This window comes from Lepisosteus platostomus, chromosome 3 (assembly GCF_059453375.1).
Source record: "Lepisosteus platostomus isolate fLepPlt1 chromosome 3, fLepPlt1.hap1, whole genome shotgun sequence".
Lineage (NCBI taxonomy): Eukaryota > Metazoa > Chordata > Actinopteri > Semionotiformes > Lepisosteidae > Lepisosteus > Lepisosteus platostomus.
The window spans coordinates 346,896-369,021 of record NC_142613.1 but is presented as its reverse complement, the minus strand read 5'-3'; the positions used below and the strand labels follow the sequence as shown (position 1 = coordinate 369,021).

General features: G+C 47.8%; 2 protein-coding genes and 1 long non-coding RNA gene across 6 annotated transcripts in view; 1 reads left to right on the top strand and 2 right to left on the bottom strand.

Moving 5' to 3' along the window:
- Window positions 1-8,436, bottom strand: part of rbm10 (RNA binding motif protein 10) — a 19,201-nt gene extending 10,765 nt beyond the window's left edge. The window contains exons 1-6 of one of the 2 annotated variants that reach the window (XM_088623566.1): window positions 8,310-8,436; window positions 7,515-7,588; window positions 6,641-7,082; window positions 6,253-6,456; window positions 5,839-5,908; window positions 3,570-3,643 (exon numbers count right to left, since the gene is read on the bottom strand). In XM_088623566.1, the coding sequence (XP_088479692.1) occupies window positions 3,570-3,643; window positions 5,839-5,908; window positions 6,253-6,456; window positions 6,641-7,082; window positions 7,515-7,531 (807 nt within the window). In that variant the 5' untranslated portion in view covers window positions 7,532-7,588; window positions 8,310-8,436. Of the gene's footprint in view, window positions 1-3,569; window positions 3,644-5,838; window positions 5,909-6,252; window positions 6,457-6,640; window positions 7,250-7,514; window positions 7,589-8,309 lie in introns of those variants that run through there. The other variant, XM_088623567.1, reaches the window with a different exon arrangement.
- LOC148673898 (uncharacterized) lies at window positions 7,589-16,598 on the top strand. 2 transcript variants are annotated; one of them, XR_015932881.1, is made up of 3 exons: window positions 7,589-7,944; window positions 15,066-15,465; window positions 15,499-16,598. It is a non-coding gene; the product is annotated as an uncharacterized LOC148673898 (long non-coding RNA). The 2 variants fall into 2 exon arrangements; XR_015932876.1 differs by having other exon boundaries at window positions 15,066-16,598.
- Window positions 10,263-22,126, bottom strand: rhoaa (ras homolog gene family, member Aa). 2 transcript variants are annotated; one of them, XM_088623572.1, is made up of 5 exons: window positions 22,007-22,126; window positions 15,541-15,696; window positions 14,774-14,894; window positions 13,848-13,978; window positions 10,263-13,263 (listed from the first exon to the last, which is right to left on the bottom strand). In XM_088623572.1, the coding sequence occupies exons 2-5, from the start codon at window positions 15,694-15,696 to the stop codon at window positions 13,090-13,092; spliced, it is 582 nt and encodes a 193-aa protein (XP_088479698.1). In that variant the 5' UTR covers window positions 22,007-22,126; the 3' UTR covers window positions 10,263-13,089. The 2 variants fall into 2 exon arrangements, with proteins under 2 accessions (XP_088479698.1, XP_088479699.1); XM_088623573.1 differs by lacking the exon at window positions 22,007-22,126 and adding an exon at window positions 18,832-18,856.

Here is a 22,126-nt window from a genome sequence, read left to right as displayed (position 1 = left end):
CTGCCCACCAGCTGGCCGCACCGCCCAGACCCAGAACTGGACGGCAATTTCCAGGACAGCAGCACTAGAGGCCCTTCCCAAGTGGACAGGTTTGTGAGTGGCCGGTGGGTACATGCTTGCCTTATCCAATTGGAACAGGTGATGAAACAGCTGTAATAGTAACCGTGCTGTTAAGGAAGACACAGGAGAAGAGCTAGACGGGGAAATGAGGTGAGCCATGCGAGGCGAGAGTTCTGCAAGGACACTACACACCACAAACGGACACTAAGCACCCCGCCACCTCGCTGCAGCACAAGCAGGAGCACCAATGTGCTGAAAGGATGTCTAACGCACAGACTGGTCTAGGAGAGGACCCCCGAGGTGTCCAGACTGCAGAGCACCCAGAGTGCAGGACTGAGAGCTGGGCACGTGGATCCCTCCAACAATCTCCACACAGCCACTCAGAGGCATTACACACACCATCAGGCACCATTTCAAGACTTGACTGTTGCACCCACAAGCCTTTCTCAGTACTTTTGTCATTCTGTGGCTGGTAAACTGCCTATACAAATTTACACATTCAGCTTCTTTGCTCTGATCAATAACTCAGATCTTGGCAGTTACCTGCACATTGTTTATTTTTCTCTGGTGTTAGTAAAAAAAGAATAGTCTCTGATGAAGTGTCATTTGTGTGCATTTATGTCTTTTTAAATGGAGAACAATATCAAGCAACATCCGTCTCACAGTATTGTCAAAAATCCATTTAGTCTCAAAGTTTTATTGCCATCCCATGACTAGAACTGGTAGCAGCTAAATTCAAGAACACTATTAAGAAACATTTTCTGAATGAAACTTAAAAGAGGTGAAATCAAACTATATCCGAATTGATTAAACCAAAGTACAACCTACCAAAGGGATACAGCAGGAGTCCCTGTCGTCCACAGTCATAATCTTTTATTATGCTAAATTAATCTTAGTTAAAAAGTAGTATGCAATTTGAGTTGCTAAACAGCAAATATTCACATGGAAGACTGTGAGGGACTCTCATCAAAGCTATTTCCACTTTTTTCTCAGAATTTTACTTGTAAGAAGAATCCTATGTGTTGAAGGTTATAATGGATTTAAAAAAAAACACAATCCTTTACTGCCCCAACATAACTGAACCCCCAAGGCATCAGCATCTGCTGAATGGGACTGACCAGATGCCTTCAGGAGGAGGCTGCAGTGCTGTGTGAAGTGCTGACTGAACTACAGGGGATGAGGTGTCTGGAAGGGGAACAGTTTAGTGCTAATCTGGACAGTGCCATGCTGTAGAACAAGGAAGTAATTGTTGGACGTTTTAAATTATTAAAACATATTACAGAAAAAATGCAGCCACCCAAGTTGGAACAGGGTTCCACACATTTGAAACAAAGCATATTCTAACCTGATCAGGAAAAATTATGCCTTGCAGTTTTATATATATATAAAAAAAAGAATACAGTTTTGGATACATTTAGCATTTTCCATCATGTTCACAGTTCTGTGGAATGCTTTCAGATGGATGAAGTATGTTGGTATCTTGATTTTCTCTGAAACCCTGCAAGATATCTAGACGGATACAGTATTTATTTTGGGTCTATCAAAAGCTTTGGGTTCACAATATTTTTTTATTCTCACTGACAAGAAACAGATTAATGCAAGATAAACTGCTTTTGTTCCATTCAAAGTAATTCTTTTGGTGACAGTAATGCACAAGTGAAGGGGAGGCGATTTCCTGCCATGCGTAACTCCTTATCGCCATTAGCAGGTGAATCAGACCCTCCTCCTCGTCACTGTTTCGTCCAACACGCTCAAGGAATCTGCTGCACTTGCACCCCCTCAGTACAGCAAGCAGCAGCACAAACACAAAGCTCATACGAACCAACCAACAACCACCTGCTACTGTCACACAGTGCAAAACGGACAGACCCTCAACTGCAGACTTATATGCAGGTTGGTCTGTAAATAAATACTGATAAACTGTTGTTCTCCAATCTCATTTACAATCCTTGCTCCTCTACTGGCCTACCTTGTGATAGAGAGTGACAGATGGGGCTGGTAATATAGGAGTAAATTACCAAGTGAAAATTCACAAATGACAACATATGTAAGTTTTGAAAGACTCTGGAGTGGCTGTGGATGATGGGAAAAAAACGCCCCAAATAACCATCCTATTCTAATGCTGCAGGATGCCACAGGATAGTCACTACTTTGCTGTCCCAGAACCAGCTCCATCTACCAACAAATCTGACCCTGCATGTCCGAGGAGCTTGACTCCCGGGAAAAGAGAAAGGTGGTTGGGGTAAAAGAGGTCGCACAACAGATTACTAAATTCTAAGGATCTGGAAAATATCCCCATCGGCTAAAAACATGAACATGAACACGGGCAGGCAGGGACCAGGCTTATCCTTAAACACTCATTTCTGTGGCATTCAATGGGAACGTTCCTTTCTTTCCCCATCATCATCATCATAAGAGCGGTAATGATAAATGTGATCAGTGATCAAATGAAAACTGTTTTTTACATTTATTTGATTTTTCAGTTTAAGTTAAAATAGTTTAGAGAAAGGGTGCACCTGCCGGTTAGTTCAAAGAGGACAATGCCTGATCCACACCACTGCTTTCCCTTTCTGCACAAGCTATGGAGCAGTGCTGCCCTGGACCTGTATACTGTATCTGCCCGCAGGCTGGAGAGCTGTGTTCTGTTTTGACGACTGACAGCAAACAGAGCAACCTGTGATGCAGCAGCTCCAGTGAGTGTCAGCAACAGGCCGGAGTCAACAACAGCATGAAGACCCCAAAAAGTTTAAATAACCTGGAGAAACATAAGTACGACTGTAAGGTTCTCTAAAAGGCACTCATACAGCGTGCACGCACCAGCTACAGCGAGACTCTGCACACCTGTTTCTACACTCACAGCAGTCAAGTGTGCTTCCCATTCTGGCATGGAAGAAGCCAAAAATCACCTGTACTACAGTGCATCTCGACCCCAGCAGGGCCTTCCGTACAGGAATCAAGTTCACCCAAATGACTTACTCAAGAACATCAAGGAAACTAGACGCAGGAGGATTAAGTGCCAATGTTTTACAATGGAAAGAAATAAATTTTTTCTGAAAGTGCTTTGCTTCAGAATAGTTTTGGATGTTTAAACAAACTACATAATCAGCGTCCGAGGTTTCAGTGATCCCTGAAGAAGTCAACAGATCAAAAACATATGAGGAATCCTAAGGTGCAAAGACAATCTAATGGCCTCCTCTTCTCTCCAACCCAGTAATAACTGTTCCAAGACATTTCCAAGGACGCAAAACCTTTTTCTCCATTACTGATACCTCTAAGTACAGAGCAGCCCCCGGACCCTGGGGTTCACACACAGCGCAGCGGAGGTGTGGTGCTGGAGTGTAGCTGTGCATGAGGTGTGACAGCTGGACAGCAGCGCCCAGAACCTCGCCCCCTGCCCCCCCGTGTGGCCCAGGCATTGCCCTGCCCAGCGGCACCCCCCCCAGGTCTGTTATGTTGTCTGGGCTCAGCGTGAGCAGGAGGGGTACTTGTAGTGAGCAGTGAGAAGCGACCTGATTGGTCTCCATCCATCGCGCAGCGTCCTGCAAGTGATTAAACTCGACGAAGGCGAATCCTCGGCTCTGACCTGGAGATACAGCATTCAGATACAGATACGCAGTGTGTTAGTGTCAGAGCCAATGCTGCCCTGCCCTGTCCGCACTCACTCTCGCCCTAGCCCAGGCAGACAGGCACGCAGAACACACACGGGCACAGGCATCCACAGGAGAAGCTGCCCTCCCCACCTGCCACAGGGCACCCAGGGAACAACTACAGGCAGAATGGCACTTAAAACAACACAGCTTGGGCCGCTAAATCTGGAAGCTCTCTTCGGAAACTGAGATGGGCACCTGAGTCTGTGTGTACTATATTATTTCACTTTCTCACTTCTTCTGCTGTATGTTATTCTTCTTCGTTATCTGCGCTACCACATGCCTTCTTTGGCAGACAATTTCGCTCTGATCAGCACAGCGCTGTGCTGCAGTTATCTCCTCACTCATGTTTAGCTTTAGAAGCCTTTCAGGGTAAAGTTTTTGTTGGCAGAACCAGTTAACTGGCTGGATCTCCTACCAGGCCTCACCACCCTAAGCCTCAAATGTAAAAAAAAACAACTTTAGTTTCTACATTCTAAACCTCCACAAACACTACTGCCTGTTGTCCCAGATATTAACTAGACTGGGTTACTGTAAATTCTAAACTAACTCAGAGTTTTCAATGTAGGCTTTCAATAAACCCCCATCTGCATTCTGAGCTCTGATAATAAGACTTCTGTTGTGATGGAATAGAATGTGAATTAAATTTTCCTTTCTCATACATGCATTTCCTTATAAATTCATTCCTCTCCTTTAATCCACTCACTCGCACACACAGACAGAAAGGCAAACCCACACTCTACATTCTTGCACACTTCTGCCCAATCTTCTGCACACAGCGCTCGTGGACACGGATTCTGCAGAATCAGTGCTTTGGTCAGGATGTCTGAGAACCAGAAGAAAGGGACTAAACTGGCCTGAGATTTGACATTAAACTGGACCAATTTCCTCTTTGAGACTGTTGGATTCATGGGGGGGCAACTTATTTCATCAAGGTTAGAGAGGAGCTGCACCAGTGTGTGAGTTGAATGGGAACAGGAAGAGGTTAATGTGAGGACACAAACGTGAAACAGACTCCACATCTGGAACCTCTTTTACACTTAACTTCTCCCTGCTCCTTGCGTTGTAGACATGTTATAAGCTTACTCTAAGCCTAGGTGTGCATCCCTCATGTTGCGTTGTTAACCCACAGCTCTGCTTGTCTGACACAGTCACAGCCTCAGTCACAGACAGAGGAAGTACAGCCGACTTGAGTTTAATCCATCACAGGGAAAATCCACCGTCAGTCCGAATTCCAAGTTCTCCCTCGTTATGTCAAAATAAAAGCAATGAAAAATCCCAAGTTTTACTTTCAAATTGACAGATTTCTTTTTATCCTGAAAGATTTTAATGTGGAGATAACCACGCTGTGCCCGCAGCCCATTCTGCACAGGTCACTGTACAGCCTGCAAGCCGGAGGCACCAACACAAGCCGGCCAGAGGGAGAATCCTGAACTGGAGTTTTGCTGTAGTTCTGTGATTTGTATTTCAAATAGAACTGGAAAAAAATACATTTTCTATAGCACATTGCCTTGATCACCACTGGAAATCTGTGACCAGTAGGAACAGAAATACCTGCCAGTTCAAGAAATTATTTTCTACAGATGCAGTCTCAGAACAGACCAGACACAGTCGTGCAAAGCCACTTAAGATACGAGCAGATCAGGCTTCGAAACTATGCTGATTCTGATGAGTTTCCTAATGCTAAAGCATCTCAACGGAATGGTTTAAAGAAATTGGTCCTTCTTTTAGTCCCCGCCTTCTGTACCTACATGCAATAGAAACTATCACTGACTTCTCAGGCTCCCCCAGAGACGGTGGAGAGGAAGGTCTTTCTTCTGTAGACCAGGGCGAGATACACACTGCAGCAACACCGCGACCACACAGACACCGAGGTGCTCGGGCATACTTACGATGGGGTCTCTCCTGCTGGGAGGAGAGCTCCTATGCCCTTGCTGGGGGGCGATTGTGTGCTCTGCTGTCTGAGGGTGTGTGGGGAGGTGTGTACCAGGCCCGTCTTGGGGACGGATCCCGTGTGGCTTGGTGTACAGACAGAGGCAGCCCAGCCTCCCGGGGAAAGCAGCACAAAGAATGGAGGAGGGGAAGCAGAGGGCGGGGGGAGGAGGGGAGACCCTGTGGAGTGCAGGCTCACCTGATGCCTTGTTCCTCATGAGCCGGACCTCCCTGGGCTGGATGCCCTGCTCCTGCAGCTGGGAGCGGATCTGCAACAACAGAGGGGAGGCAGAGGGATGAAGGCAGATCCTGACCCCAGACACGGACAGCATTATTAACATCAAACTGTAAAGAATTAAATCCTCGTATTTAAATCCCAGCCCCAGAGGGGAGGAGATGGAAACAAATCGGAGACCAAAAAGAGATCACATACACCTCGCGGTGGACACTACAGTGTCTAATTCAAAAACGAACGAGAAAAGAACAAGAGACAAGAAAAAGAAAAAAGGGAGAATCAGATCCTCTGTGGTACTTAATCAACATCTGCATCCCCAGACACTGCCTGCTGACGGCGCTGCTGGGGAGAGACGTCCTACAGCGCGGGGCTGCTTACCTCGTTGACAGTGGCGACAGGAGGCAGCATCCTCAGCATGATGATGTTGCTGGCTTTCTGCTCGCCCGAGTCGGCGCGGTAGTCCTGGTCCCGGAAGTCCGGGTCAGGAGGGAAGCCCGCCGACTCCTCCAGAGCATCACGGGCGTGGTACCCCTCGGATCCCCGGCCCCCTGCCAGGCCGGAGACGGCAGCCTCTGGGAACTCCTGCCAGGTACAGATTTACACACGACAAGCTCACAATTAATTCATTCGCACTTCAGTCGCTAAGCTTACATTTGAAGCCCGTGCCGCACGTCGAGAACAGCTGCAGCAGTCTGCGAAAGAGCTGAACGTCTAGGGTGACCTGGTCACCTGCCCGTGCCGCGTTAACGCTGGACCTAGACCTCACCTGCTGGTCGTCCGGGCCCTGAAACTCCGGGTCCTCGGGGTGCAGTTCGTCATACTCCTCCTGCGCAGGGGGGCCGCTGTAGCTCTCCTCCTCCAGCTCCGAGGTGCCGTACTCCGCCGCGGAGCCCCCCGGCCGGCCGTAGGGCCGGAAGCCCCTCCTGCGAGGCTCGTACTCCCTGGGCCGCTCCTGGGGCTCGAAGGGCTCGTACTCGCTGCCGAGCAGCTCGCACTCGTGGGCGCGCTCCTCCCTGCGGAAGCGCTGGAAGTCCTCGGCCCGGCGGAACCCCCTGTCCTCACGGGGGAAGGGGTGCTCCTCCTGCTCCAGTGGCTCGAAGCCCAGGCCCGTGGGCTCGTCCCGCCCGTAGGCCCGGTAGTCCATGTCCCGGTAGTCGTGGTCCTGGAGGTCGCTGCCGTAGCGGCCCAGGCGGTCCCCCCGCCCGCCCCTGCGGGCACAGGAGAGGCAGCAGGTGAGAGCGCGGCCGCGCGGCGGAGACCGGTCCGAGCCCACGGGAGCCGCTCCGGCGGGTTTCAGTTCAGCTGGTCTCCAAGTCAGAAGAGAAGACTTCTTCGCACAGACACCAGCTCAGCACGCGATATCACAGTGACCTGGCTACAGACGTGACGATAACGAGAGCAAACTCTTTATTTTAACCACCAGCCCAGGCTTCTATGCGCTGTATAATGCAATCAGTCTTCTGCTTAAGGACCTTGGCGAAGCCTAATCTAGTAAGAAGCACAGTTAGTTCTCTAACTGCTCACTGGCATTAATAACACGAGCAGACAGCCGGGCCCCTGGCTGTGCAGGCAGAACTTCCTTCCAATCCTGCGCTGCGTCCCTCCAGGTGTGTTTGCAGCTGTTACCCTCATCATCTTACCGCCTCTCGTAGTCCATCCCGCTCCGGCCACCTGGCACACAGACAGCTCGGCACCCCGCACCAGGTTCGCTGTCCTGAGGGGGAGAGAGAGGAGTCATTTGGACCAGCACCACGCCCTGCAGAAGACCCGGACACACGAGTCTGCCTCTGTCACCGGGAGCTAGAGGCTCGGGTCACACGCGTCTCCTGCAGGCTAATCAACCCAGCTCACCCCCGCCGCCAAGTCTTTCAGATCCGAGCTCAAGAGGCGTGACCACGCCGTGCTCGTTTATACGACATGTAACCGACAGGAGGGGACAACCGAGGCCGCGCAGCTCTCCGGGCCGCCTGGGTCCCAGCAGCTAACCGGCAGCCCATGAGAAGCAGAGACGCTACTGAAGAAACAGTCGGTCAATCGGTCGGTGAAGCTACATCCCATCGATCCCCCGAGGTGAAGTGTACGCGTCCAGAGCCCCGGCACACAGGTGCTGACCACAGTATCGGCGCTTTCAATGGCGCTGCAACACACTGACACCGCTGAACAACACTGAACTACCGACATTAGAATCATTTCTTTCGCTGCGATTCAGAAATACAGCGTTAACCAATTCTGTCGCGCTTGTTGATATGAGGAATACGGCGGTTTCGGTTTAAAAAAAAACATTTTAACGGGATTTGTCAGTTATAAACGAGCCCAACGTCTACCTGCGTAAACAGCACCTCCGGGGTCTCCAGACACAGCGTTATTTTAACTCGCTGCTCGAAAAGGAGAGCCGATTAGAATGAAAAATCTCGTCAAAGGAACAGAAATCATACCTTCTGAAAGATTGTTCCGAAACGCCAAGGGTTAAAGTTATGAATAAACAAACATGTTTTTAGAAATGTTGGAAAAACCGTCTCGCTCTACGTCCAAAACAAAATGGCCATCTACCGGGGCGGAGCTTGATAGGCAGACTGCTGCAGCTGATTGGTCCAAAAACTTTGGGTCCATTCCTATAAAACATATGATTGGGTAAGAGCCTTATCAATCAACATTTTTCTCAGGCGGGGCGTCCACAGCGCCGCTTTCCTATTGGATCTGACATTTCCCTTTAAGAGTTCCGCGGACACCATAGGCCAAGAAAAGGAAAGTCCGCCTCTCGTTATTGATTGGCTCTGCTTCTACGTGACAGCTTTTTCGAGCCCTCTGATTGGTTAGAGATGAAGCCGTCTTCTTGTACAGGAAGGCCAATGTCGCAGCGCGCAGGGCTTGATGCGGGTCTGTATGACTGAGGAAAGTTGGCCTGGCAGGCTAAAAAAATAAAGCGCACCCAGTGCTTGTACTGCAGTAACCTGGAAGTGAACAAAGTGCACGCAGAGAATGTAGAGCTAGTTAAACCTGTTGACGAAGACAGCAGTCACTACTCTGCACTGTTCACGGTCCTTCCTGTAAATTTCAGGCTCCTGAACGGATGTGACCTTTTAGAGTTGGGATCTTAATACCATTATTCATCTCATGTTCAATGTAAATCTGTAATGCATTTTCATCCCACAGTGTCTCAAAGCACTTTACAAGTGTAGGACTGGGATTTGTAGTGTTCATTTAAGAAGCAAGTTATTTAATTAAGGTTTGGTATTTAATGCAGCAGCAGGGGCGGTTCTTAAGAGGGGGGATATGCGAAGCACAAGGGTTCGTGGTGTGTGTAGGGAGCTGTTTTGTTTGAAGAGTGGAGTTCTACAGGATTACATCTTGTTCGAGTGATAGTAGACTGTGAATTAAAGGAGAACTTTGTTATAGATCCCCGAATGGCACTTCGTTGTTTTTATGTTTGATGTGGTTTCCATACTGAAAATAACTAAAACCTGTTCCTGGAACCCAAACCCCCAGAAGATTTAATTTTTACACATATTTAGTGGACTCACTTAACTCGCCACTCAAGTGAATCCCCACCTTGGCGAAACCCAGCAGCTGTTCTGCACCAGCAGTGAGGGAATTAGAAATCACTGCAATGATTGAATGTCTTCAACGTGTGGTGTCTTTCAATATTCTAGCAGTACTATTGCTAACATCCTCAAATGGGATACATATGTTTTGAGCATCACAATGGAAGTGCACCAGAGATTGTATTTCCTGTGTCAACTGAAAAATGTCTCAATGTTTCCTGGCCCATTCTCATTCAGGGTTATGGAGTTATTACTGAGGGAATTCTATACCAGTTTGGTTTGGCAACGTATAGAAATTGCAAGACTTTGTTCTCTGTGCAGAGTCATTGGCTGACGTTTTCCTTCTATTAAAGACAAAATACACAAATTTGTTAATTAATAAAGCAGATCTTTTGGATAATTAGAAAAAAAACAATGTTGACAGTTCTCTTGATTTTAATTGGACATACTGTTTGCTTAAATTTTTTTAAAGCAAAAACACCTTTGGATGATTTGCGCAGATGCGTGATTGCCTGTGAAGGAACAGCCGCCCTGTACAAGCGTGTATCTGAGCTCTGTACACGCAGTGTGCATCCCTGAACAAGCGTGTATCTCGGCTCTGTATACGTAGTGTGCATCCCTGAACAAGCGTGTATCTCGGCTCTGTACACGCAGTGTGCATCCCTGAACAAGCGTGTATCTGAGCTTTATGCACATGGCGTGCGTCACTGAACAAGTGTGTATCTCAGCTCTGTGTGTGCAAGCATGAGCAACTGTGTTTGAGCTGCTGGAGGACATGACCATAACTGTGATCAGTCTTCTGCCCCTGTCCAAGTGCGCATCAAAGAGGACACTGCACAAACTCAGTACCCTAAAAACAATTTTTATTTAAAGTAGTTTTAAAAGCAGACTGAGGAAATTCCAAGATGCATTTGTACAAAAGGTAAAGTTATATGCGGCAGATTCTTTTTCTCTCGTGACTTTATTTTAAAAAGAAGTACTTTTAATATAATATTTAGTTTTTCCTTTTTTACATTTTTAAGGTAAGATTCTAGAATTGCAAGAGGGTATTACTGATACAGTACAAGCCAGTAGAATTCCACACAGGGTTAAATATACAGTACAAGAGCAGAAAAAAAGGAAGGAGGCGCAGGGTTTGTACGTGTGAGAGCTAGAGGAAGCTGAACACTTGCCCCCTTCACGTCCCCTGGGCCAGCACAGACAGGAAAATGTGACCAGGACCGGTTTAAAAAACCTTGACTTACTTCAGACTTTATAAATTAGGTAGGTTTTCATATTCCCAAAGAAACGCAGTGAGAAGTTTCAGCACCGCATTTTTCAGTTAACCTTCCATCCCTGTGGACTCCATCACTTGGACACAGGACATTTATTTTCGAATGGAGGACGCTGAGCAAATGTGCAGGTCAACCCCCCTCTTTGGAAATCCTTAAAGACTCCTTAACAAAGGCCGACTGCAATCCTGATGGGTTTGAACTGCACATTTGCCAAGTTCTGTGTTGGCTTTCACCAGTACTCAGAAACTCGTCATCAGTCAGCACAAAGGCCTTAAAGGAAAGTAGGCTAAGCAAAACAAAACCAGGTGTGAATACATCTTATCCAGTCCCAAAAGGAAAAAGCCAAAATCTAGAATATTACATATATATGTAATATTGTATGCATATATATATAGATAGATATGGGCAGTTGAAAAACCCTCTCACCTCCTTTCATGCTGAAAAGCTCATGCATTGTGCACTGTGGACCTGTACGCAGTTTTTCACCCACTGCTGCAGGGATATCTAGTCACCCATTAGGTAGAAGTCTTACAATATGTGTAAAACAGGTCATTCAAGTCACAACACTTAACTCAAATGTGTGACACAGTCTTCCAGCTCTCCAGACTGTCCAGACTGGAATCTCCATCAGGATGACCCTCTGTAGTCTGACAATGCAGCCCCCTTTACTGTTTATCAAGTGGGATCCTATTGCCTTCGCTGTTCACATGGCTGATTTTATCAAGATTCCCATATCATTTGCTATTCTCAAACAATTAACCCTCTCCCCCAGCCCTTTCACACAGAGCTATCACTGTCAATATTCTGGGAGGAAATGAGGGTGACCCCAGGGCTACAGACTGAGTCCAGTGTCATTTATCTTTTTGTGGCAGGGTTTAAATCGTGAATTAAAATCGCCAGCTTATTTCCTTTTTCAACCCTCTTTTCAAATCCCAGATGCAATCCTGGGACCCTTTCAAAGGATTAGCGAGAACACAAACCCACCGGGGTTACAGGGACAGTGGCTCAGACTGACTTGAACGACTCCGAGGGGCGATTCAATGGAACAGATGGTGAGGAAGGATCCTCCGGAAACCGCTGACACACCAGCTCGGCGCGCTCCAGCGAGGGGCCGCGGTGTACGGCGAGACCCAGGGGTGGGGCCTGCTCACAAGCTACAGACTACAGGGAGCCTGACAGAGCGGCAGGTCACAACTTGCTGCAGTGGTCTACAGGTGGTGAAGGAGGACAGAGGTGGCAGGAATGTTTGCGAAGAGTCCTTTTAAAATACGCTGCTATGCTTCTTCACACCAGGCTGCCAGACAGGCACCTCATGCCAGGATGTTGCACTGGTTGCAGGCCCTGCCCAGCTTGGAGGGGAAGCAGTGGGTAAGAGGAGAGGGGGGTTACCCCCAGTTTTAAACAACACAAACTCAGTCTTATTAACAACCCATCTGTTAATGTTCAAAATCCTTTATAGTCGTCATTTTTACATGTGGCTGAAGCTCTTAAAACAGTATCTCTGCTTCTATGAGACAGATTTGTGGAATTGAACCCGACAGGAGCAGGCAGATGCCATGAGGAAGGAGCTTCAGTGCTACAGACACAGTGGGGCAGAAACAAGGAGCACATGCAGATCCACCAGTCTACACTGCGGGCCCCTGGCAGTAATGACCGAAACAATACTAGTCCCACACTGCAGATGAAAAAAAGACTGAGGACTTATGGCGAAATGTTAATTTAAACACTTATCCACAACTCAAGATACAGCATCCTCTGCCACTAACACTGCCAAGGGACGTCACCTGTCAGTTTCGCACAACATTCGTCACCCAGTCCGCCGCTAGAGACAGCATTCAAACAATGCCCTCTTCCCCATACCTATCCAGAGTAACAGCTGCGTTAGCAACAGGAACACTGTATCTTGGAGCGCAGCTGACATGTCGCCAGCTTTGAGGAAAAGCCCAGTAAGCAACTTCCATGAGTGCCACAAAAATATTTTGGCTACAAACGATGACATGAGGAACAAAACTTAAAACATTATATAGACATTTGTTTCCAGGGGACCTTTTCTCTGTCGATGACACAACACTGCAGATGTAATTGTTTTGAAGCCAAGTGTTTAAAACTAAGGGCGAGCCTTTGAAGAAAACCAAGCCACTGCTTCTGTGTCCAGCCTGCCTGTGAGGGAGCCCCTCTCATCAGCCAAGGCAACTGTCCATCTGGGAGAGGGAGGCTGTTCCTGGAGAGACGATCCTCTGGTTTGGCGCTAGAGCAGGATCGGATGCGGAGGCATGAGCTCATACCTGGAGTGGGGCAGGACAGCGATGGAGGAGGAAGCTGGGGGGCAGAAGGGGGTTCTTGCTGGTACATTTTCCTTGGCCTGGTTTTCTTTCTCCCTCTTCACTTTTTCCTCTCCTCTATAATAAAAGGCAGGCGTTCTTCTTCCCGCGCTTCTTGGCCTGCAGCGCCGCCCTGGTGGCCATCTCGAACACCTCCCGCACCCCGTCCTTCGTCTTGGCTGAGCACTCCAGATAGCCGAACGCGTTGATGCGGTTCGCCATGTCTCTGCCCTCCTCTGGCTTCACTGGCTCCTGGAGGTGGTAAAGGGAAGAGACTGATCAGCACCCCTGTCTGCGCGACTTCTCCCGCTCACCGTCAAGTTCAACGTTCGGTTTTCACCAGTCATTTCCTTTCTTAGAGCTGACATTCAGACAAACACTAGTGATTCTGAATTCTGAACACTGACAGCAAATACAAAACACACTGGTAACATAACATGAAACGGCACCGACTCTGAGGAACTTCAGTCAGCGGTACCACCTGCAGATTTTAATTTTGTTTGCTGTTATTTCACCTTTGGACTTGGACTTTGTACGCTATCATGAACAGGTTTCCTGTGCTGCTATTTCTCCCTGCATGTCATTGCTACAGTGTAGTCTGAAGAGTAAGGCGAGTGTGGGAAAGCCAGTCTGATTGTGACAGATATTAGTTGTAGAGGAACAGGTAAAGGTTTATTCCACGCTGAAAGGACAAGAAAAGAGACACAGCGTTTCGGCTGTGGAGCATTCTTCAGCTTAGCTGCAGCTGGGAAGCATGGCTTCTCCTCCTATGTCAGAAAGCAGGTGCTCTGCCCCTCACAGGCCCTGCGCACTGACAGCTATGGCGCACAGCGTACCTGCTTCATCTTGGCCAGCTCGCGGCGCGTGTGCTCGTCGTTGCGCAAGTCCTTCTTGTTGCCCACGAGGATGATGGGCACGTTGGGGCAGAAGTGCTTCACCTCGGGAGTCCACTTCTCAGGTATATTTTCTGTCAGACAGCATAGTCGGTTAGACAGGAGCCTACAATGCTAAACTATGGCAGACACAATGTGAAGAAGTTTAAAAAAGAACACAGGCCGTAATTCCAAAACACCTTAAGGAATCGCCATCTAGGGCTTTCACATTCTTCAAACACCTAAATAGCATTTCACTTAATCTGCAATGTGCTCAGTTCTGTTCAGTTAAGTACCTGACTTTTTGTTAATTTAATGGTTTTGTATTTAAATGCAACGTACTTCAATCCATTTTTCAACAGTAAACTACTCATCCTGGAGAGAGCTGCAGGAGACCGCACACTGTCTGTTCTGCTAAGTAAATTATATTATTGTGAAATCCCAGCCTTGCTGCCTCACAGCTTGGATCGGGGTTGTGGACTGGAGCTTCTGTGTGGAGTTCCCATGTTCCCCAGGCCTGTAAGGGATTTCTCCAGGTGCCCCAGTTTGTTTCCACCTCCCTAAGGCATGCTGGGTAGGGTGGCTGGTGTCTCTAGATTGACACTGCGCGCCAGCGTGCCCTGCGAGGGTCTAGTGTCCAGCCAGGGCACGGCCCTGCAGCGATCACCTCCAGCCTGCAGAGACCATCTAGTCAGAAAGGCTCTGCGAGTGGCAGTCAGCTGATGGGTGGAAACCACTCAAACTGATGAGCAAGAGTGAATATTAACACTGGCTCTGTATCTCAGATGTCAGAGACAGAGCTAACAGCCCCGCTCTCTGTACGCTCCGTCAGGTCAGCAGTGGGAGAGCGACGTCTTGCTGCTCTGAGGCAGACGGAGGGCCTCACTTACCCAGGCTGTCAGGGCTGTCGATGGAAAAGCACATGAGGATGACATCAGTGTCAGGGTAGGACAGGGGCCTGAGACGATCATAATCTTCTTGCCCAGCTGTGTCCCACAGTGCCAGCTCCACCTGTGAGAACAGCAACACCATTCAACTGAAAACCCCCTCTTTCTACACACACCGCTTGGTTGTAGTGGAGAAAAATTCTTTATCTCACTTTTAGAAACATGGAACTTATGGAACATAATCTTAAATTACGTTTCTGCATCTCAAGAACATCATAATGTTTTGTGTTTCTAGGGGTCTGTTGTGGATGGCTGGTTCAGAGCTCCCGCTGGTGGCCAAGGAGGTCCAGTTCAGAGCTCCCCCTGGCAGACAGGAGGCCAGGAGACCCGGTTCAGAGCTCCTGCCGGCGGCCAGGAGGCCCGGTTCAGAGCTCCTGCCGGCAGGCAGGAGGCCCGGTTCAGAGCTCCCGCCGGCAGGCAGGAGGCCCGGTTCAGAGCTCCCGCCGGCAGGCAGGAGGCCCGGTTCAGAGCTCCCGCCGGCAGGCAGGAGGCCCGGTTCAGAGCTCCGGCTAGCGGTCAGGAGGCCCGGTTCAGAGCTCCGGCTGGCGGCCTGGCGGCCCAGTTCAGAGCTCCCGCCCGCAAGCAGGAGGTCCAGTTCAGAGGTCCAGTTCAGAGCTCCGGCTGGCGGTCAGGAGGCCCGGTTCAGAGCTCCGGCTGGCAGGCAGGAGGCCCGGTTCAGAGGTCTGGGCCTGGTGGTACCCGTTACTCACCTGCTTGCCATCCACCTCGATATCGGCTACGTAGTTCTCAAAGACAGTAGGCACGTAGACCTCAGGGAACTGGTCCTTACTGAAGACGATGAGAAGACAGGTCTTGCCACAGGCTCCATCCCCCACGATCACCAACTTCTTACGTATTGCAGCCATCTTCAAAAAAGAAGCAGGGGTTCAGGACACTGGCAAGGGCACTGCTAACCTCAGAGGAAAACAGTCACACAGAACCCCAGAAACATCAAAAAGGCTGGTTTAAACATCTGCAGCACACTGAAGTGCAGTTCTGTTCGATAACACGAAACCTCTGATGCTAATGCTACTGCACCAGCATCTAGCTCCAACCAAACAAACTCAGACCACCTTCACTAGCAAACGCACTCCCTCTTGCTTGTTAATGATCAGCAACCAATGTCAAACCATGAAAGTGACACCACAAACACTTTCCTCATCTTTCAGTTTTCCACTCAAGCAGTTGAGTTTTAGACTCTGATAAAATCTGTATGAACATACAAAAACACGCCCAGCAAGCTCAATACACTCACAGCCAGATAAACATTCACACTGTAATGCCACGCACACAGCACTACATCAAAAATAAATCGTGGGCTAACTTATTAATGGACAGAAGCTGGGGCTGCCCAGTGCCACACCACTCACACTGCATTATTTTTAAAGCACAATATAATTTGAGCTAACATTAGCAACAAGAAATGATGAATAATAACAATTTAGTTTTAAGGAGCAAAATGTAGAACATTTCCAGAATCACCGGTAAGTGATGTTGAACAGTTGTTGATCAAGGCATCTAAATACCATCTGACTTCAGATGAACCTCCGCAAAAAAATGTGAAGAATTCTGTTCGCATTATACAGATGTTAACAGGAGAGACATTTGCAGGCAGCATTTCCTAGATGATTAAAAACATTTTTGATGTCTTACATTTTTTGAGTAATTGTGAAACTAAAATGAATTAGTTCAGTAACTGTAAATTTTTTTCACTGTAATATCTAATAAAAACATGCTTGCCTTACCAATAAATGTTCAGTAAAGCCCTAGGATATTTCAGTGTTTAGTTTTCCTACAAATGATTCAGTGACAACACACTTGCACCATGACATTTGTCTGGTATTACTGCTTGGGTGCAGTTATTGTGCCCCAGCTGTCACTGAGCGTCTCCTCTGCAGTGACAGGTTGCCACTGAAGGCCAGCGCCCTTCTGGCTTGTTCAGTGTTTTCTGTGGTTATGTGACGCAAACAGAATAAAGCACAATGCAATGCAAACAGCCTCCTAGCTGGAGAACGTTTCTCAAGCAAACGTACTCGCAGGCATACTGCAAGAGAACTGAGTGTGTTTGTACAATGCAAAAAGGAAGCCAATGGAACTTTCACTTTGAGAAACAATTTACAACTTAACAAATTACAAAGAGAGTCTTTAATATCCCCAAGGGGCAATTTGTCTTACAGCAGCAGACAACATAAAGATAAAAATACACATATCCACGATCAAGCGAATCATTTGTTAAGCATGTTTATTGCCAGAGGTATAAATGCAAAATTATACCTCTCAGGTTTTAAATGGGGAAATCGGTGTTCTGATGGGGGTAATTGGAATTCATTAACAAAATGTGTGAAGGCCTCTAGGATGGGAGATGTTTTACACACAACTGCTAACTGGTAGACCTGGGACAGGGTCTAGATCAGCACCAGTGACTTTCTGACACAGTTTGACAAGACTCCCCAGCTTGTTCTTACTCCCCAGATTCAAATTCAAAAACCAGCAGATGAGGGTAAACGTTGAAGCATAGTCAACAAAAGACTGATGAAACATGATCAGCAATGAATTATCCACCTTAAAATATTTTTGCTTAAGAAACAGACCCTCTTGCCATTTTTGGAAAACAGAATATTTGCCCCAAACTTAACCTGCAATCTAGAACAGTCTCCAAAAACCCATATTTATCTATCATCTCCTCTGCTTCCTCCCTGATGTAGGTTTGAGTGAGGGTCTTTCCTTTAGAGCAACTGAGACATTCAATTATAAACAGTTTTGTTCATAGAAAAGTGCTTTGTAACTTCCTGTCACTGGATCCACTGTTCAAGATTACATCACTAGCTAAACTTGTACCAGCTGGGCTTCTCAATACAGCTCGATATAATGCAGCCAAACAACCCCAATTATTTCATTCCATTATTTAATTTAATTTTACAAGATCAAGGTAAGAAATATGGATTATGTAACTATGTAGTCAATGGTTTGACTGAAAACTTTACTCTGCATTTTTTATGGCAAACTGGACAAGCACAGCAACTGAAATGTATATGTAAAGACTCACACAGCTTCCAGATTTACCGAAGTACAGCAGAGGTCAGACACAGTAGCTGTTGTCTTACTTGGAGCAGAGACTCCAAGAAGTAGCTTCTACTTCAAGGGACAAGGAATATAATTCACAAAGAGAGGCTTTCTTCAAAAATGCTGACTCAGGCATATGAAATGTGGTCATACAGACATATTTAGAGTGTAAGAAAAATTGCAAACAGAACAAGAACAGTTATCACATCCTGCACATTTGGGTGTTTAATAGCTGAGTGAAACTAACATTTCATCAAGCTGATTCTAAAGAGTATTCAGAGTTTGGGCCCGAAACATCTGACTGAAAAGACGATCCTAGATCCTCAGTTCTCTCTGTGTAAAGAAACAGTTCACGCCCTTGGTCCTAAACGAATTCCTCTGTAGTTTACAAGTGGGACTGCTGAGCTGACCATATCTACACCCCTCCAGATTGTACGCCCTGGAGATGATGTGCTGTTTCCTGTTAACCACATTCTGATCCATGTGCTAACTTTACCTTTGACGCCTACAACTTTTAGATTGAAACTCAAAGACAGGATATTTGATGTTTTATGGTTATTATCTGTCTATTTATTCAAAGAACTTTAGTATGTTAAGGCCTTCACCTTCTAAATCCACAACGGCCGCCTCTTCAAGTGCCACTTCTTACTGAGCACTCTTCTAATTTGACTGTCGTTCCTAGGACTCTCCTGTTAACAGAAGTATGAATGCTTGGCCTATAATTTCCTGGATTCCACATTGTCCTTTTTTTGATTAATTATTGAAAAACACTTTTCCTTAAAACCGACCTGGAAAAAGTCATTTGGCTTCAGTGATTTGCTGTGAGCCACTTAGCCCCTGGGGTGCCTCTGTGTCAAATGAGCACAGCGATGTAACTACCTGCAGCAATGACCAAATACTGATGGAGCTCCATCAGCAACAAAAAGGGCTTTACAGACCTGTTCGTGTAGGAATACCTGGCGTGTTCCTGACCTGTTCCTGTAGAAATACCTGGCGTTTTCCTGACCTGTTACTGTAGAAATACCTGGCGTGTTCCTGACCTTTATTAAAGAATAAAGGAAAATGTTCTATGTTGTGGTCTCAGCTCCCAATGGTTCCATCAGGTTTATTCCCTTAATAGTGCTTTGGCTGTCTCTAAAGAGTAGATCAATAAGAGCATCTTCCCAAGTATGCTGGCCTTTACAAACCGGGCTGAGGAGAAAATAATGAAACAATTCTCCCAGTACACGGTCACCTTTTCTACATTTCCTGATTACAAGCAGCTTCCCCTGGTAATATCAGTGTTTAACCGCCAACACAATGAATTGCTGTGGATGTTACAATAAATATGGTGATTAGGATTTTCAAAACAATCTTAACATTCTTAGATGTTAGTAAGGGATCCTGAGAAAAGGACAAAAGTTACAAAGGCACACTTTACTGAGAAATTAACACAAATACTTCTATGAGAATTGGAATGACAGGTTCACCATGATGTAGTTGTAATAATCATCTGCTGTATCTCAGTTAAAAAGAACAGAATAAGACATGCTCCATAATACACTAGGAGGGCTCGAAGATGAAAAACATTTCTACTGATGTCAGCCGATACAGTTACCAGAATTTACAACACAAACAGCAGGAAAACAGGCCTTTACTCTGCAAGACGTCCAATTCATTCATCGCTGCAACATGGGCTGGCCCAGCCTCTCCTCTTCGCTTGACCTCACATTCATGAGCTGTGCACTTGTTCCTCTTACTCTCGCCATCGCCCGCCTGCCCCACCGTTGACTGGACTTGCTCGTGCGTTGCACAGCAGGGGCTGACTGCAGTCGCCCCCGTGCCTGACACAGCACCACACTCTCACACCGGGAAACACACGGCACAGTCCCACCCCTCACGCTGCTCCGGACGCAGTTCCGCTGTCAGAACGTTACACCTTTAATGCCAACAGACAGCAATCGCACAAGAACAGCTCCCTCTGCACTGGCAGAAACCCATCAGCTCTCTGCATGAGAAGGGGGTAACTCACAACACTGCGGACCTGTCCTGACCCACGAGTAGAAAACAGCGCTCTATGGTCCATGCCTGTTGTTTAGCCCCTAGCGTTTCTAATTCCCCGTTTAGCCCACCCTCCCTGTTCCCTCTCGTATCTGTTCTGTAGCCTGAGATTTTTCATACTGAAGGTGTAGAGGGCGAGACTATAACCCACCTTTCTAAACAAAGGTATCCTTTAATTTTATATTTGCCGTGATCATCTTCCTTTGCCAGCAGCCATATCACCCTGCAACTCACAACTGGCAACCCACTGAAGCTAAGCAGGTGTGAGCCTGGTCAGTACCTGGATGGGAGACCTCCTGGGAAAGGTTGCTGTTGGAAGAGCTGTTAGTGGGGCCAGCAGGGGGCGCTCACCCTGCGGTCCACGTGGGTCCTAATGCCCCAGTATAGTGACACTATACCGTAAACAGGCGCCGTCCTTCGGATGAGACGTAAAAAAACAAGGTCCTGACTCTCATTGATCAGGGCGTTTCTCGAAAAGAGTAGGGGTGTAACCCCGGTGTCCTGGACAAATTTCCCATCGGCCCTTACCAATCATGGCCTCCTAATAATCCCCCTCTACGAATTGGCTTCATTACTCTGCTCTCCTCCCCACTGAGAGGAGGGTGAGGGTTCTGGCGCACTATGGCTGCCGTCGCATCATCCAGGTGGGGCTGCACACTGGTGGTGGTGGAGGGGATCCCCATTAACTGTAAAGCGCTTTGAGTGGATTGTCCAGAAAAGCGCTATATAAGTGTAACAATTATTATTATTACTATCATTCCCTTAGTTTCAGTTACTTTCAGAAAGCCATAGTTCCCTATTAAACTTGAGGTCTTACATTTTATTCCTTATGCTTTGAGCAGGTAACGTATAAACATGTGAAACAACACGCCCATTGTTAAATTTGTTCCTATTGTGGATGAGATCTTTTCTGAGTTTCTTATCAAAACTGGCCTGTTCTGAGCTTCCTGCTCCTCTTTTGTCCTCAGAAAAAAAGTTTGGAGTGACAATTATTAGGGTTAAAGGTCAGCAGTGTTAAATACTGCAAGATCAGTACAGGGACAGGTTAAAACATCTGAACTTCTCCTGAACTGGAGAATGGAAGCACACAATACACACAGTTGTGATTTGAAAGACCAAACTGTCTAAAATCAATAACTGTAGCTATTCTTTATGGACACTGAAAATAATTGAGAACTGCATCAGCTGTTATTAAAGTACACACGATCTTAAAGGATCAGAGGGAAGGGAATACGCGTGACGAAGGTCTTGTGTTGGAACAGCGTGCTGGTCACCTTCACGCAACAATACCAGGGTAGAGTGTGTGTGTGTGTGTCACACACGGAGGCAGGAGCTGGCGGAGCTCTTGAGCGCAGACACCCGGCCGGCTGGAGCCGGAAGTGCAGATGCGGAAGTGGGGCCTGACCGGAAGGTGAATCCTTCCCAGCTTACAGAGAAAAAAAAACTCCCTCGATCGCGTAATCGTATTAAGCCCGAGAGCTGCTCCGTGTCCTGTATTAACGCCCCCCCGCCGCCCGCCCCCCTGTCCCCCCCCCCCGGGGCGATCTGAGCCCGGGGTCCCGCGAGCGCCGAGCACGCGCCGCCCCGCCCAAACCGCCTCCGCCGGCAGAGACGCTGGTTCGACGGAGACCCTTCAGGGCGGCTGCGGGCTGAGGTACAGTCTCCCCCCCCGCGGACCGAGCCGCGACTCGGCATCTGTGTTCGCGGCGCAGCCCCAGAGCGGAGCCCTCCCCCGGCCCAGCGCCCCGCAGCCCGGCCCGCGGCTGGGCCCCCGCCCGGCAGCGCACAGCCAGCCCGCCCTTCCCGCAGACTGCGCTGGGTTACTGGCCGCCAGCTCACGGCCCGCGGAGAGCAGGAGCCCGCACAGCCGGCCAGGGAGCACGCATTCCGCGATTCAACTTTCTTTTTCCTCGAACTCGGAGTCTTTATTGTTGTTGTGGGCTTCTCAAGGAACTGGATAACCCCTACTTATATATTCTTTCAAAATCGGACGCACATCGATACTAGACACCACCCTGACCCGGCGTGCGCCCTTCTGAACAAGTTAAACATGTTAAAATAAAAAGACTTTACCGTTTGTTGTCGGTCTCTGACTCTCCTCTTTCCTTTTTCTTTTCCTGTCCGACTCTCACGCTCCGCCCCCTTCGTCCCTGCCACGCCGAGCTACCCGCCTACCGGCGCCGCGCTCCACCA

What these genes read in the sequence shown, in the direction of transcription:
- rhoaa (XM_088623572.1), bottom strand. Translation starts at nt 15,696, where the DNA reads ATGGCTGCAATACGTAAGAAGTTGGTGATCGTGGGGGATGGAGCCTGT. An exon ending in TCGAGGTGGATGGCAAGCAG is followed by an intron (nt 14,895 to 15,540) that starts GTGAGTAACGGG and finishes CTGTTCTCACAG; the next exon opens with GTGGAGCTGGCACTGTGGGA. An exon ending in AGCTGGCCAAGATGAAGCAG is followed by an intron (nt 13,264 to 13,847) that starts GTACGCTGTGCG and finishes TACCACCTCCAG; the next exon opens with GAGCCAGTGAAGCCAGAGGA.